Consider the following 15453-nt stretch of genomic DNA (forward strand, 5'->3'; position numbering starts at 1 on the left):
TATTAGATTGTGTTTTAAGCCAATCTCTTTTGAGATATAAAAGAGAGAAGTAAGCAGAGAGACAGGGGAAACCTCGCATCACCAAGAAAGCAATGCCGGGAGCAGAATACACCCTTTAGACCCGAAATTTTTGCACTGAGAAGCTCCTAGATTGGGGAAGATTGATGACAAGGACCTTCCCCCAGAACTGACAGAGAAAGCCTTTCCCTGGAACCAGCACCCTGGATATAGACTTCTAGCCTCCTAAACTATGAGAGAAGAGATTTCTCTTTGTTAAAGTCATTCTCCTGCGGTATTTCTGTTATAGCAGCACTAGATAGCTAAGATAGGGGCATATGGAAGCACAAAGAAAGAAGTTATGCAATCTAAACAGGTGGGAGTAGGGATGATGTTCCCTACAGTGGAAGCAGCAGTGAAAATGCTGTGATGCCAGAGAGGATGTGGTATATTCCAAGAAGTGGAAGTAAGTCAGTAAGACCGGAGTTTAGAACAGAAGCCCTGGTGACACAGTGGTTAAGCTCTCAGCTGCTAACTGAAAGCTTAACCACTGTGTCACCAGGGCTTCCGTAGATGTGGCAGTCTGCTTTCATAAAAATTACAGCCTTGGAAACCCTATGGGGCAGTTCTACTCCATTCTGTAGGGTCGCTATGAGTCAGAATTGAATTGATGGCAGTGAGTTTGGAGTTTAGAATAACACCATTGTTAGGGGTTAGAGATGAGGCTTGAGAGGAAGTAGGAAACAGAGTGTGAAGGGAGAAGGGCCCAGGTATGTCATGCTATTCCATATGAGGAGCCATTAACTGGTTTTAATTAAAGAGGTAACAAATTCAGATTTTCTTTTTTAAGGTTCACTCTGGTGACAGTGTGGTGAATAGATTGGAGGAAGGGCAGTGCATCTTCCTGAAATGGTCTATTCTCCTGACCCCACACTCTCCTTATTTTTTCCTCCCAAGCCATATACTTCCATAGTAGCCTTCTCAGCCTTTACTCATTCCCTAAATGTTGGTATCTGATGGGGTTCCATTCTCGATGGTGAGGCTAATCAGGAGAACAGTGGTACAAATGTGAGACAATAATGGAGAAAAGCGGAGAGATACATTATCAATTAGCCAGAATTGTTGGGAGAAGGAAGAGGCAACAGTGAGAAGATTTTTCTGGCTTTGGGTATTAAGATAGATGATGGTACCATTCACTGAAACAGAAAAACAGGAGGAAAAATGGATTTGGAGGGATATGCCATAGAGAGTTAAGTTTTAAGCATGCTGAGTTTGAGGTGATTATGTGATGTCGAGGTGACCTTCAGATTATATGGGCCTAAAGTTTAGGAAAGAGATTGGAGTTGGAGATAAAAGTTTTGAAATCATTAGATTATAATTATTAATTGAAGCAATGTCAGTGGATATGATAGCTGAGAGAGACTACATAGAGTGATGAGAAGAAGGTCAAGGCTAGAACCCTAAGGAATATCAATATGTTAAACACTGGTAGAGGAACTGGAACCTATAAAAAGAACAGGGAGTAGGAGAAAAAATTGGAGATTGTGGTGCCAAGGGGAGAGAGAGCTTCAGGAAGGGAGAGACAATCAACAATGCCAAATGCTGTAAAGATAAGGAAAGAGAAGTATCCATAGGATTTCATGGCAACAGCATTGGTGACTACATTTGGAATAAAGTGATCATCAGAGAAGCCATTTTATGGTGTGATGAATTTCACATTTCAGAGGACGACCAGTTCCATATGATGGCAAGATCCAGTGTGTGACCACGGGAGTGAGTGGCTAAAGTGGATTAGAGAAGATCATTAGAGCTGAGGAGGTTTCCTGAAGTTGGTTTCATGGGCACTGATGTCATGAAGCAACAGCTGTGAACCAGGAGCCAGTCTTCAGTGAATGATGGAGAGTAATTGGGAGTTTAGTGGACGACAGTAAAAACAGGGTAGAGGAACATGTAACTGGATGGCATGAAAGTCCAAGAGACAGGGATTTTTACTGAAGGATGGAGTATAATGGTTTTGAAGTAGTATTAGGGAATGAGGAGACAAGTGACCCAACCTTTCAGTGACTCAAAAGCATGAGGAAGTTGAAGAAAAACTAGCATCTACTTGAGAGTGCTATAGGGAAGCAGTGAACTCAGGATCTCATTTAAGGAAAGAAGCCAGAAGGAAAGTCATCAGAGAGGTTAGGTTGTAGGGAATTTTTAAACAATGATTGAGGAGTGGAGAGTGAACATCGAAAAAGTTTGGGTTAAGTGAGAGGAAGCACAGAGCCGTATGGAAATGAGTTTATGGTGGAAAAATGTTTATCACAGAGGCCTATATTTTGATTAGTGACCAAGGAAGACAGGATGGAGATCATAGTGAGGTTAGCCTGTTTCCAGTTTCTAATACAACAAGTTCCAAGGATCTCTAGTGGGTGGAAGGACACAGGCTTCCCTATGAGGAGTTGGTGCTGACTGATCTGATTGTGTTTTTGAGGAACCCCTAGCCCAGGTGGCACTAGCCCAGTGGAATTATTCCCAAGAGCCTCATTGTGTTGGAAACAGCACCAACCCCCAGGGTATGGGAAGCCTTTCTGGAAAAAAGTCACCCACATCTGTCTTGATGTTGACTGAGAAAACGTCACTGGATTTGGTTATATCATGAGGAAGTAACTAGTGAAGCTTCAGCAGTGTTGAAGGAAGAGTCCAGGTTGCAAGGGATGAAAGAGTGAGTGGGTGGTGAGGTTAGTCAGCACAGACTGCAGTTTTGAGAAGTGTGGCTATGCAATACCAGACCTTAACACCTCAGTGGGTTACCATGTACAAATGCTTGTCTATGTATGTGGAGGCAGAGAGGAAAGGAATAGAAGTGCAAGAAAGCAGGAGGTGAGTATGACTAATTAGTGAAAACAGTATATGCTTGGGACATGAAAGATGTTTCAGGCTGACCCACTAAGAGGCTCATCTCTGACTGAGCCAGCTGACTCCTTCCCTGTCAGTTTTAAATTTTCTGTCTTTTCTCCAGTTTCTTAGGAGGCTGTAGTGGAGCCAGGCAGGTCTGAATTTGAGTCCTGGCCCTGACTCTTTCTAGACATGTTTCTAAAGCTTCTTTGAGCCCTAGTTTTCTTATCTGTAAAGCAAGGACAAGCATAGCTGCCTCACAGGGTTGTATTGAGGATTACAAAAGACAGTCAGCATTTAATAACGTTATTTTTCTCTTTGTTCTTTCATCTCTATCCTGCAACTGTCTCCATCTTTCTACCTTTTGTCTCTTATCTGTCTCCAATTCTCTCTTTATTCCTTTCACATTGAAAAACATATTTTAAAACACATATTATAGCATCTTCTCTTTTACTTGGAATTTAAGTTCATACTTTATATTGTCTTTCCCATGAACATTTAGATTTACAACCAAGTGCAGGGCTTAAATATCAGTATATGAATTTTGTGCTCTGGTAGCCTAGTGGTATGGCAAATGGTAAAATGAACAGTGTGTGTGTTTGAAGCACCAGAGAGAGAGAGTACTGGGGAGACTCATAGAGCCACTGAACATTTGAAGTAGGAGTCACAAAACATTCTTAACTTTCTTAAGTGGGTTGTGCACCTGATGTGGGACCTAAGTGGCACGTCCACAGCCACAGTTGTGCTGTGACAGGTAAATTCTCCAGGTTCCCGTTTCAGTATCAGCCCATGCTATTCATTAACTTGGCTCTATTGTCTCCATGCCATTGTTAACTCAGTACAGGTCCTAGCATCTCTGAAGTTCCTAGTTTCCAAGATGCGATGGGAAAAGATTTAGTCACACAGCTCTGCATCTGTCATTTTGCCTATGTCACCAGGAATGCTGCAGCTGGCTCTGTCTTTTCTAAACTGCCAGAACATGTTCTCAGTTGGCATAGACCTTTCACTAACATTGGTGTTTGAATTCTCAATTGTCAGTAGCATTGGAAAATAGCAAGACACTTGGAATACTAAGCATTCTTTCATTCCTTAAACTTATATATTGGTAGAAATCTAATAGTGTCTTTGGTTTCTGTGCCTCGTACCCACATGAAACATTTTTAAATTTGGTCCCAGAATGTATTTTTCCTGTTTTCTTTCCCCCCCTCTCTTTCTTCTCTTTTCCCTGTACTGTTTATTTCTTTTTCTCTTTCAATTTTTTTTTTTGGCAGGGGGAAGGTGGCAGGAAGAGATCTAATTTCTTTTGGTTTCTTTTTTAATCTGTACTATGTATTTCACTTGTTTTCAACTTTGAACTTAAGACTTTAAAAATAGGTTTAAAAAGATAATGAGTCCTTTATTTCCTATTCTCCATCTAAGGATATATTTCCCAGTCTAGTCTCTTTGTGTAGTGTTTTTTAAAGAGTTTCGTATCAGAGAGGCTGGAAAACTTAAACAGTTGTAACCTTAAAATATAATTTCCAGGTCAACTTTGATCTTAAATGCCAATTCCATTTGTGGGGAAATAATTTTTTTTTAATATTTCACATTTAAATCAATAACTAGTGTTCCAAATGGAACTTCAAAGTCTCACTTTAGATTTTTAAGGAAGGGTAATTGCTTCTTTATCAAAGAAATGAGACACCAGGATAAGCTAGAATCCCTTTGTTTGGAACATGGTCGAGTTGCTTGCCTTTCCTCGTGCTTTTTTTTCTCTCTCTCTCACTGAATGTAAAATCTTCATTTATTTTTAGTTTCTCCAGAGACACTTTTTACTATATTCTTTCAGATGACTGTTTTTGATTTAGAGGGGAAATCAACGTATAGTGGCTCAAATCTGCTTAGTATGGTATTCATTCCTTCCAGCTTTTCACGTTTCAACTTTTGCGGGGCCTGGCATACATCCACCACCAACACGTTCTTCATGGGGACCTGAAACCTCAGAACTTACTCATCAGTCACCTGGGAGAGCTCAAACTGGCTGATTTTGGTAAGTCGGCCCTTGGGTCTCCTTCTGGGCTGTGAACAATGATGCTTCTGTGTGCACATGTTTAAAGCATTGACTAGGCCTGGTCTTTGAAAACTGGAGGCCAGAGGAGCATGATGCTTTGTGGGGATGTCAAACTACCATATAGGAAGCGTGAGGCAAGAAACGAGGAGATTGGTAGCTTCTTAGGATTCCATCAAGACCCCATCCAATCAGATGCCCAAAACTTGGGCATCCTTATATCCCACTGCTATTTTTGATATGGTGATATCTGTAGAGTGAATTGTACTTAGTAGGTTTCACTAAATGTGAGTGGATATACAAATTCTATCAGAATAGATCAAGGTTATCCCAGGATGACAAAATAAAGGATATCTCTGTGTAATAATTTCATCTCTTCTACTAGATGGTAAACATTTTGAGGGCAGAGCCTGGGTCTGTTTTTGCTTATCGCTGTATCCCTAGTGCCTGGCACCACAGCAGGTGCTCAGTAAGTTTTTGTTGAAAACTGGTTCCACCTGGGCAGAGGAATCTTTCCTCTTTGTTTGACATACATCAAACAGTGATACTATACCTACAGCACTTTATTCTGAGATAGAGGCTTTCATCCTGACATGTAAGCATTTAGCAGACATTTATCAATTCCCCACAACAGAAAACTCATCTATTGAGTTCCTTTCTAGCTATGCAAAAAACAAACCCATTGCTCATGAATCAATTCTGACTCACAGTGACCCTATAGAACAGAGTAGAACTGCCCAGAGGGTTTCCAAGGAGCAGCTGTTGGATTCGAACTGCTGACCTTTTTGGTTAGCAGCCATAGCATTTAACCAGTATGCTACCAGGGCTCCCTTCTAGCTATAGATCATGTGATTCTATGAAATAAGTGGCTGACCGACCAAAAAAAAAAAAAAACTCATTTTGCAGAGGAGCCCTTGAGAGAGACTCATAAGGTCCTACTAAACTAATTTGGATTAACAGTCTCCACTCTTAAAAACTGCGTGTTCCTGGACTGCAAAAATGAAGGGCAACCATATTAAAACAGAGCTCAGTTGCTGTAATAGAGACCCAAAACTAGAGAGGCTTAAACAATTTAGAAGCTTAACTTCCCCTCACATAACAGTCCAACCTAAGCAGTTCAGGGTTTGTATGGTGGCCCTGCAGTGTCTTGGTCCAGGTTCCTCTGGTCATGAGGCCCCACCATCCCTAGGGTATTGCCTCAACTGCCTATTTCAAGATGGCTGCCACCTTCTTCTCACTTCAGCCCAGAGGAAAGAGAAAAGGGAAGCGGAACATTTGACCCCTCCATTAAGGACGTAATCTGGAAATGCACACATCACTTCTACTCATATCATATAAGCAAGAACTCAGTCACCTGACCACACCTAGGTGCCACAAAGGCCACATCTAATTGCAAATCAGGCCAATTATAGAGAAATTCCCTAGATGAAATGGTACATGGGGGGCAAAATAGCTGAGTAGTTCTATTAAAAACACCCAAAGTTTGTACATTATTTTTAAAATGTTGTTTACCAGTTATACCCTCCCTGGTAGAATGCACCACTATGTCTCTGCAGCATGTCCCAGGACAAAGGGTTCTGTGCTTTTCCCCTTTGGACAGGTCTTGCTCGGGCCAAGTGCATTCTCAGTCAGACATATTCTTCAGAAGTTGTAACTCTCTGGTACCGCCCTCCAGATGCCTTGCTGGGAGCCACTGAATATTCCTCCGAGCTGGAAATATGGTAAGAACCAGTACCAAGAAAACGTGAGTCATCCCATTCATGAGGGTTGCTTTATCATCCATATGACGTTTTTAATAATAGTTCTAATAATGACAATCACTAATATTTGTACACAGAAACATAAAAGGCTTTAATACATATTTTATTTAGTGTTTGCAATCATTCTATGACTTTTTACAGTTAAAGATTCTGAGAGCTAGAGAGGACTTGCCCAAAGCATCTTCTGAATCTGATGCTCTTTCTACCATGCCCCTCCTCGTAGTTCTCTTCAATCCTTGGTCTTTTCTTCTCCTTTACGCCATGTCCTCAGAGGAACACACGTATACCCCCAAATGACAGATACACACACAACATACATGCATGCACACTCACACATGCCCAAACACAGTTCAGAGCCTACTGAAAAGAGCATACAGTCCAAGACTCAGGAGATCTGAATTTCTAATCAAATACTCTTGATTATGTTATTTTGAAGAAGTCACATATTCTGTTCGTGTCTATATGTTTCTTTATTTTTTAAATGAGAGTAATAAACTCTCCCCATGAAGAGTTAAATGGGCCTGTAGTGCAAGGATAAGAACCAGACAGGTGCTATAGAGCAGAACCAGGTCACTGAGGAGCCTCTCAAATTTATAAGGTACGGTAGTAAGTGCGGGATCTCAGGCACTCATCATCCTACAACAGTGGTGTTAACATTATCTGGATCTTATTCCTGGAGTTATCCCAGTCATTTAGGGGTCACAGCTAGATGCGTGGTGACTTTGAATTCATTGCCAACCCCTCAAAGGGATGCCGTAAGGATTGTTGTTGTTTGTTAGGTGCCGTCAATTCCAACTCATAGTGACCCTCTGTACAACAGAAGGAAACGCTGCCCGGTTCTGCGCCATCCTCAAAATCATTGCTATGTTTGAGACCATTGTTGCAGCCACCATGTCAATCCATCTCATTGAGGGTCTTCCTCTCTTTTGCTGACCCTCTGCTTTACCAAGCATGATGTCCTTCTCCAGGGATTGATTCCTCCTGGTAACATGTCCAAAGTATGTGAGACCAAGTCTTGCTATCCTCCCTTCTAAGGAGCATTCTGGCTGTATTTCTTCCCAGACAGATTTGTTCATTCTTCTGGCAGTCCATGGCATATTCAATATTCTTTGCCAACACCATGATTCAAAGGCATCAGTTCTTTCTGGGTCTTCCTTTATTCATTGTCCAGCTTTTGCATGCACATGAAGCGATTGAGAATACCATCGTTTGGATCAGGCACACCTTAGTCCTAAAAGTGACATCTTTGTTTTTTTAACACTTTTAAAGAGATCTTTTGCAGCAGATTTGCCCAACCAATGCGTCACTTGATTTTGTAACCATTGCTTCCATGGACATTGATTGTGGATCCATGTAAAATGAAATCCTGCTGTAAGGATTAAATATAGTAAAATACATGGGCTTCTTGTAGTTCTTTAGAAGAAAGGGGTTATGGAAACAAAAGGCCCTTTTTTTTTTTAATAAATAATAGATTTTTTAAAAAATTGTATAATAGAGTTCTAAAACGCAAAAGTAGGCTTTTGGATTTCCAAAAAAATCGAGAAAGGTTGCAGAAATTTTCGTCCAGAGTATATGGAGTCCTTGATTTCCTGATACCCAGTATCATTTATAGAAATATCACCTACTTTTTTTTTTAGTCAAAACCCTCCTGAAACTGTCAGCTCACACTGCTCTGAACTGGCACTTCAAAGGCCTTCCGCAGGCTCTGAATTTCTCAGCTATTAATGATCATTTCCTACTCGGGCTTCAAGGACAGGGTGAAGCTTCTACCCGCCACTTTAAAACTTTGTTTTATTATGGAAATTTTAAAACATTCAAATATATATAAGCAACTAGTCATTCTCAACCAGGGGCAATTTTGCTCCGCAGGGGACATTTGGCAATGTTTGGAGGTTTTTTTGTTTTTTTGGTTGTCACAACTGGGTGGGGAGTGCTACTGGCATCTAGTGGGTAAAGGCCAGGGATGTTTCTAAACCTACTACAATGCCAAGGACAGCCCCCCACAACAAGGAATTGTCCAGCCCAAAATGTCAATAGTGTCAGGATTGAGAAACCGTGTTGTAGATTACGAAGTATAGTAAAGTGAACTCCGTGAACCCACCACCAACTATCAGAACTACAGCGTAGTCAATACTGTTGCGTGTGCTTTCCTATCCACCTGCCTCTCCATCAGAGGTAACGTCTACCCTGAAATTTTGGTCATCATTCCCTTACCCTTTTTAAAAATATTTTTTACATTTTTTGTGTTTTCTAAATAACACATTGTTTTGTTTTTCTCTGCTTTTGAGCTTTTATAAAAATGGTATCACATTGTTTTTAGTCTTTTGTGGTTTTTCTTTTTTCACTCAATATACTTTTTTTTTCCTTTGTAATCAGTATAGTAGAAACTTTACTTGCCAGTCTATATTGACTCAGCCATCAGAGGGCTCATATAATGGAGAAACTTTATGAGTACAACTCATCCTTTCTTTCTTTCTTTTTTTTGACTTTTTATACCTTTGCTGAGGTATAATTGATATTCAATAAATTGCCCATATATCTGAAGTATGCAGTTTGATAAGTTTTCACAAACGAATACATCAGTGAAACCAACACCAGAAGCAATGTAATAAACATAATCATTGGCCCCCCAAATTTCCTCATGTGCCTTTGTAGTTCCTAACTTCCCCCACTTCTTCTCCAGGCACCCACTGACCAGCTTTCTGTTACTATAGACTAGTTTGCATTTCTTAAACTTTTATATAAATGGAATTATACAGCATGTACTCTTTTTTGTCTAGTGTCTTTCTCTGAGCACAATTATTTTAAGATTCATCCATGGTGTTGTCTGTATCAGTAGTTTATTCATTTTTATTGCTGTATACTATTCCAGTGTATGAACATACTGTACCACAATTTGTTTATCCATTCACCAGTTGATAAACATTTGAGTTGTTCCCAGTTTTGGGCTGCTACATGTAAAGCTGCTATTTCTATTCATGTACAAGTCTTTGTGTGGACATATGTTTTCATTTCTCTTGGGTAAATACCTAGGTGTGAGATGGCTGAGTCATATCGCAGATGTATGCTTAACTTTGTGTGTGTGTTTGTACTTTAGGTCAAACTTTACAGAGCAAATTAGTTTCTTATTTAAAAATTTGTATACAAATTGTTTTGTGCCGTTGGTTGCAATCCCTGCAGTATCTCGGCGCTCTCCTCCTTTCCACCCCTGTTTCCCTGTTTCCATTTGTCCAGTTTTCCTGTCCCTTCCTGCCTTCTCATCTTTGATTTTGAATAGGTGTTGCCCATTCAGTCTTACATATTTGACTGATCTAAGAAGCACATAGCTTTAGTTCTGAGTTAGCAGAGTGTCCCAGGCCATAGTCTTGTGGGTTCTTCCAGTGTCTGTAAGATCAGTAAGTCTGGTCTTTTTTCATGAATTTGAATTTTGTTCTACATTTTTCTCCTGCTCTGTCCAGGAGCCGCTATTGTGATCCTTGTCATAGAGGTCAGTGGTGGTAGCCAGACACCATCTAGCTCTTCTGGGCTCAGGCTGGTGGAGGCTGTGGTCCATGTGGTCCATGTGGCTGTGGTCCACTTAGTCCAGTGGACTAATATTTTCCTGGTGTGTTTGATTTTCTTCACTCTCCTTTGCTCTAAACATGATGGGACATTAGATGTACCTTAGATGGCTGCGTGCAAGCTTTTAAGACCCCAGACACTACACTCCAAAATAAAATGTAGAATTTTTTTTTATGAACTATGTTATACCAATTGATCAGAATGTCCCCTGAGACCATGATCCCCAGCCCTCACTCAATATGTTTTTAAGATTTATCAATGCTGATCTGTGTAGCTACAATTTATTTTCTGTTGATGAACACTTCAGTTTGTTTTTTGTTTTGTTTTGTTTGTTTTTGCTTTGTGAACATTCTTGGTATTTATATTTAAGGATTTCTATAGGGTACTTACCTTGGAGTAGGTTTGCTATGTCACAGGGTATGTGAATATTCAACTTCATAAGATAGTGCCAAATTGTTTTCCAAAGTGGTTGTAACAACTTACATACCAGCAATGTATTACATAGTCCCGTTATCCACATCCTTACCAATGTTATATCAAATTTCTTAATTGTTGCTAATCAAGTGGGTAGAACAGTATCATGTTGTAATGTTAATTTGCACTTCCCTAATTACTAATGAACCTGGACATCTTTTCATGGGTTTGCTGTTTGTGTTTCACTTCTAGGAAATATCTGTCCATGTCTTCTGCTCCATTTTCAGTTGTGAGCTCTCTTTCGATTCATAAGAGTTCTTCATATATTTAGGATACCAATCTTTTATCGGTTATGTATGTTGCAAGTAGCCTCTCCCAGTTTGTGGTTTATGTCGTCTCATCTTTGTGCTGTATTTTTGAACAAAAGTTCTTAATTTTAATAATGCTGACCTTATCCGCCATTTCTTCTATGGTTAGCCCTTTTTGTTTCTTGTTTTAAAAATCATTCCTTCCTTGAAGTCACAAAAGTTGTGAAGTTTTTCCTTTCACTTTGAGTCTTTAATATGTTGGGAATTGACTCTTGTATATATTAGCCAGTTGTCTCACCCCACTGTCTTCACTGAGCAACCATGCCAAATCACTCATATGTCAAGTTCCCATAAATACATAAATCTATTTCTAGGTTCTCTATTCTGTTCAGCTGGGGTCAATTTATCTGTCCCTGTACCAATGCCCCACTATATGAATTTTTATAACTTTATAATAATGTTTGATATCTGGTAGGACAAGTCTCCTTACCCACTGATCTTTTTCTTCAGGAATATTTTGACTGTTTTCCCCCCTGTGATTTTTCATATAAATTTTAGATTCAGTGTTTCAAGTTTTACGAAAAATCCTTCTGGGATTTTCTTTAAAATTGCATGGAAATTACTGAATGAGGATAACTAACATCTTTATAATATTGTCTTCCGATTTTTGAACATGGTATATCTCTCCATCTGTTATTCCTTAATGCCTTTTAGTAAAGTTTTATCAGTTTCTCCCTAAGATGTTACACATCCTATTTTAGATCTATTCCTGGATGTGATATTTTTATTACTATTGTACATTGTATCTTTTATTTTTAAAATACATTTTCTGTTTTGATTGGGTATATATAAATGTAGTTGATTCTTATTTATTGATATCATATTCATCCACCTTTCTAAACTCTCTTATTATTTCTAGTATTAAGTAAATGGAGCCCTGGTGGCACAGTGGTTAAGAGCTTCGCAGCTAACCAAAAGGTTGGCAGTTCGAATCCACCAGCCGCTCCTTGGAAACCCTATCAGAGCAATTCTACTCTGTCCTATAGTGTTGCTATGAATTGGAGTTGACTTGATGGCAATGGGTTTTTTGTTTTGTTATTAAATGTATAGCCATTTCATCCATAATGACAATTTGTTTTTCTTCTTTTTCCAATAATTTTACTTTGTATTTTTTTTTTTTTTTTACCTTATCTGCCTTATTGCACTGGGTAGAAACTCCAGTCCAATGTTGAATAGAAGTAGTGACACTAGGCATTCTTTTCCATTCTTCTCTTGTTCCAGAAACCAAAGGAACTGCTCCTAATAGTCACCATTTAGAAACATTTTTGCTGTATGATTTTTATAAATACCCTTTATCAGGTTAATTATGTTTCCTTCTATTTTTATTTTGCTAGGAGTGTTTATCTTAAATGTGTGATGAAAGTTATTAATTTTTTTGTCATCTGTTGGGATAATCTTATGGTTTTCTATTTCAATTCTCTAACGCAGTGAATTACTTTATAGATTTCCTGATTGCAGTCCATAACCCAACTGGATGTACATCCTCTTTTATACAACATTGGATTCCATTTGCTAATATATTGAGCTGGGAAGTATTTCTTTTTTCTTATTACCTGGGAAAGTTTGAATAGATTGTATATTTGCCTTCTCTACTCTCTTTTTTTTGGCAGGGGGACCAGTTTTGCCAAAAATCTATTTTATAAGTCTTGTCAAAGGAAACACTTTGAGCTTCGTTGATCCTCTCTATTGTTAATCCTTATTTTCTATTGTATTAATTTCTACTCATGGCTTCATTCTGTCCTTCCTTGTACATTGTCCTCCACCCTTACCTATTAAAAACCTGTTGCCTTCAAGTTGATTCCAACTCATAGTGAACCTATAGGGCTTCACTAAATGTCTAAAGTTTGCCCCATGTTGCTTTAATTTTCAATTTTTTTTTTTAGTTGGGAAATATACCATACATCTAAAGAGCGTTTGAACATATATATATATAATACATGTTTTTAACAATAACAAAGTAAAAACCATGAACTCAGATTATAAAATAAATTATTGCCAGTATCTGAGTAATTTGTTTTATGTCTCTTCCAGACATTGGCCAGAGGTAATCACTGTTCTATCTTTTATCATGGTCATTCCTTGCTTTTGTCTATAGTTTTACCACCTACATACACATGCCTAAAGAAAAATAGTTTCACCTATTTTTTAACTTACGCAAAGGGAGTCAGTCTATGGGTGATCTTTTGTGATTTGCTTCTCTCACTCAAAATCATGTCCGTAGAGTCATTCATATTGAATCGTGTGCTGGTACTTCACTCACTTTTATTTCATTGCTATATAGTTCTCCACTGTATGAATATGTAGCAATCAGTTGTCAACTCTACCATTGATGGATATTTGGATTGCTTTTAGTTTTTTTTTGTTATTGTGAATAATACTGCTATCAACATTTTTGTACCTGCTTCCTGGTGCAGAGAGAGATTTTCCACCCGGGAGTGGAATTGTTAGGTCATAGATTATACATTTGGCCAGCTTTAGTTGATACTGTTATACTGTTTTCAAAGGTAGTTGTAACAATTTACATTCTCACCATCGTTTATGAGAATTCCTCAATTTGTTTGATATTGTTTGATTTCTTTCTTTTAATTGTCATTCTTGAGGGATTATTATCGTATCTCATTGTGGTTTTAATTCGCACTTCCCTGATTAGTAACAAAATTGTGTGGTATTCCTGGAAAACAAAAATAACCTGAATCTAATCATGAGGAAATATTGATAATCCCAGTCTGAGGGACGTTCTGTGAAGTACCTGACCTCGGCTCTCTAAAAAGGTCAAGCTTTTAAAAGACAAAGAAACACTGAGGAACTGCTCCAGATAAAAGGAGACTAAAGAAACATGCCAACTAAATGCAATGCAAAGTCCTAGACTGGATCATTGGGGGAAAACAGAACTATAAGAATATTATTGGGACAATAGGTGAAATTTAAATATGGACAGTATCTTAGACAGTGGTATTGGATCAATGTTAAATTTCCTGATTTCGATAATTGTATCATGGTTATGTAAATAAGTGCCTTTATCCTGAGAATATATACACAGATGTATTTAGAGGTGAAGAGTCGTGATATCTGCAACTTGTTCTCCAATGATTAAAAAAAAAATAAAGAGATGGAATGATGAAGCAAAAGTAGCAAAATATTAGCAATTAGTGAATCTGGGTAAAAGGTATAAGAGTTCTTTCTACTATTCTTATAACTTTTTCATAAGTTTAAATTATATCAAAACAAAAAGTTACCCAAAATTTGAGAAAAACCTAGTTGTCACCAAAAATGGTGTGAAAAGCACTGGCCTAGTATATGATCATTTTGTAATTATTTCACGTGTGTTTGAGAAGAATGTATATTCCCGATTGTTGGATACAGGGCTTTACATATGTTCAAGGCTGTTAATTGTGTTATCCAAATCTTCTTTATATCATTTTAGTCTGTTTCACCTCAGTGAAAGGTATGTTGAAATCTTTTACTACATTGTTGATTTATCAAAATTCTTCCATTTTTCCTTTATATATTCGAAACTATTTTAATTAAGAGCAAATAAATTTAAAACTGTTCATTATTCCTTCTTGCACTTTAGACCTTATTTCTGGAATAATTTTCCTTTCTTCTGAAGTAAATCTTCTAGGATTTTCTTTAGGGTAGGCCTGTTGATGGCAAATTCTCTGTTTTCCTTTTCTGAAAATAAACTCTCATTGTTGAAAAGTAGTTTTGATGGGGGGTATAATTCTAGATTTGAGAGTTATTTTCTCTCAGAACTTTGAAGATGTAATTCCCCTGCCTTTTGTCTTGCATTGTTGTCGTCGAGAAGTTTGCTCTTAGCCTGATCGCCTTTCTTTTGCAGGTAATTTCACTTTTTCTCTGGCTGCTTTTAAGAATTTTTTCTTTCCCTTGTTATTAGGCAGTTTTCACTATGATGTGCCTTATGTGGATTTCTTTTTACTTCCCCTGCTTAGTATGTACTGTGTTTCTTCTAATTATGAATTCAATATTTCTGTCACAATCACTTACTTTTGATTATTAAGTCTTTTCCATTCTCTCTATTCTGTATTTCTGGGGCTCCAATGAAAGATTATTAGATCTTATCTTTCTATTACCTATACCTCATTCTGTCTTTCATATTTCCTATCTCCTTAACTTTCTGTGCTCTATTCTTGGCAATTTCTTCAGCTCATCTACCAGTTCTTTAAGTCTCTCTTCAACTGTGTTATTCCTTGCCTTTTTTCTATTGTTGTTGTTAGGTGCTGTCAAGTTGATTATCACTCATTGTAATTTCATGTATATGAGACCTTTTTACTACCACTAAAAACCCACTGCTGTTGAGTCAATTCTGACTCATAGCGACCCTATAGAACAGAGTAATGTATGATAAGTATTTCATGAAGTTAACCGTGAATAACAATGACATTTACAAAATAAAAATCCAAATTAT

General features: G+C 38.1%; 1 protein-coding gene across 4 annotated transcripts in view; it reads left to right on the forward strand.

Moving 5' to 3' along the window:
* CDK15 (cyclin dependent kinase 15) overlaps positions 1 to 15453 on the forward strand; it is a 103811-nt gene that overhangs the window by 31678 nt on the left and 56680 nt on the right. For all 4 annotated transcript variants that reach the window (XR_007517930.1, XM_049887863.1, XM_049887862.1 and 1 more), the window contains exons 7-8: positions 4783 to 4906; positions 6525 to 6645. Coding sequence is in view for 3 of the 4 variants with exons in the window: in XM_049887863.1 (XP_049743820.1) it covers positions 4783 to 4906; positions 6525 to 6645 (245 nt within the window). In the remaining variant the exon portion in view is untranslated. The remainder of the gene's footprint in view (positions 1 to 4782; positions 4907 to 6524; positions 6646 to 15453) is intronic.

Source organism: Elephas maximus, chromosome 6 (assembly GCF_024166365.1).
Source record: "Elephas maximus indicus isolate mEleMax1 chromosome 6, mEleMax1 primary haplotype, whole genome shotgun sequence".
Classification (NCBI taxonomy): domain Eukaryota; kingdom Metazoa; phylum Chordata; class Mammalia; order Proboscidea; family Elephantidae; genus Elephas; species Elephas maximus.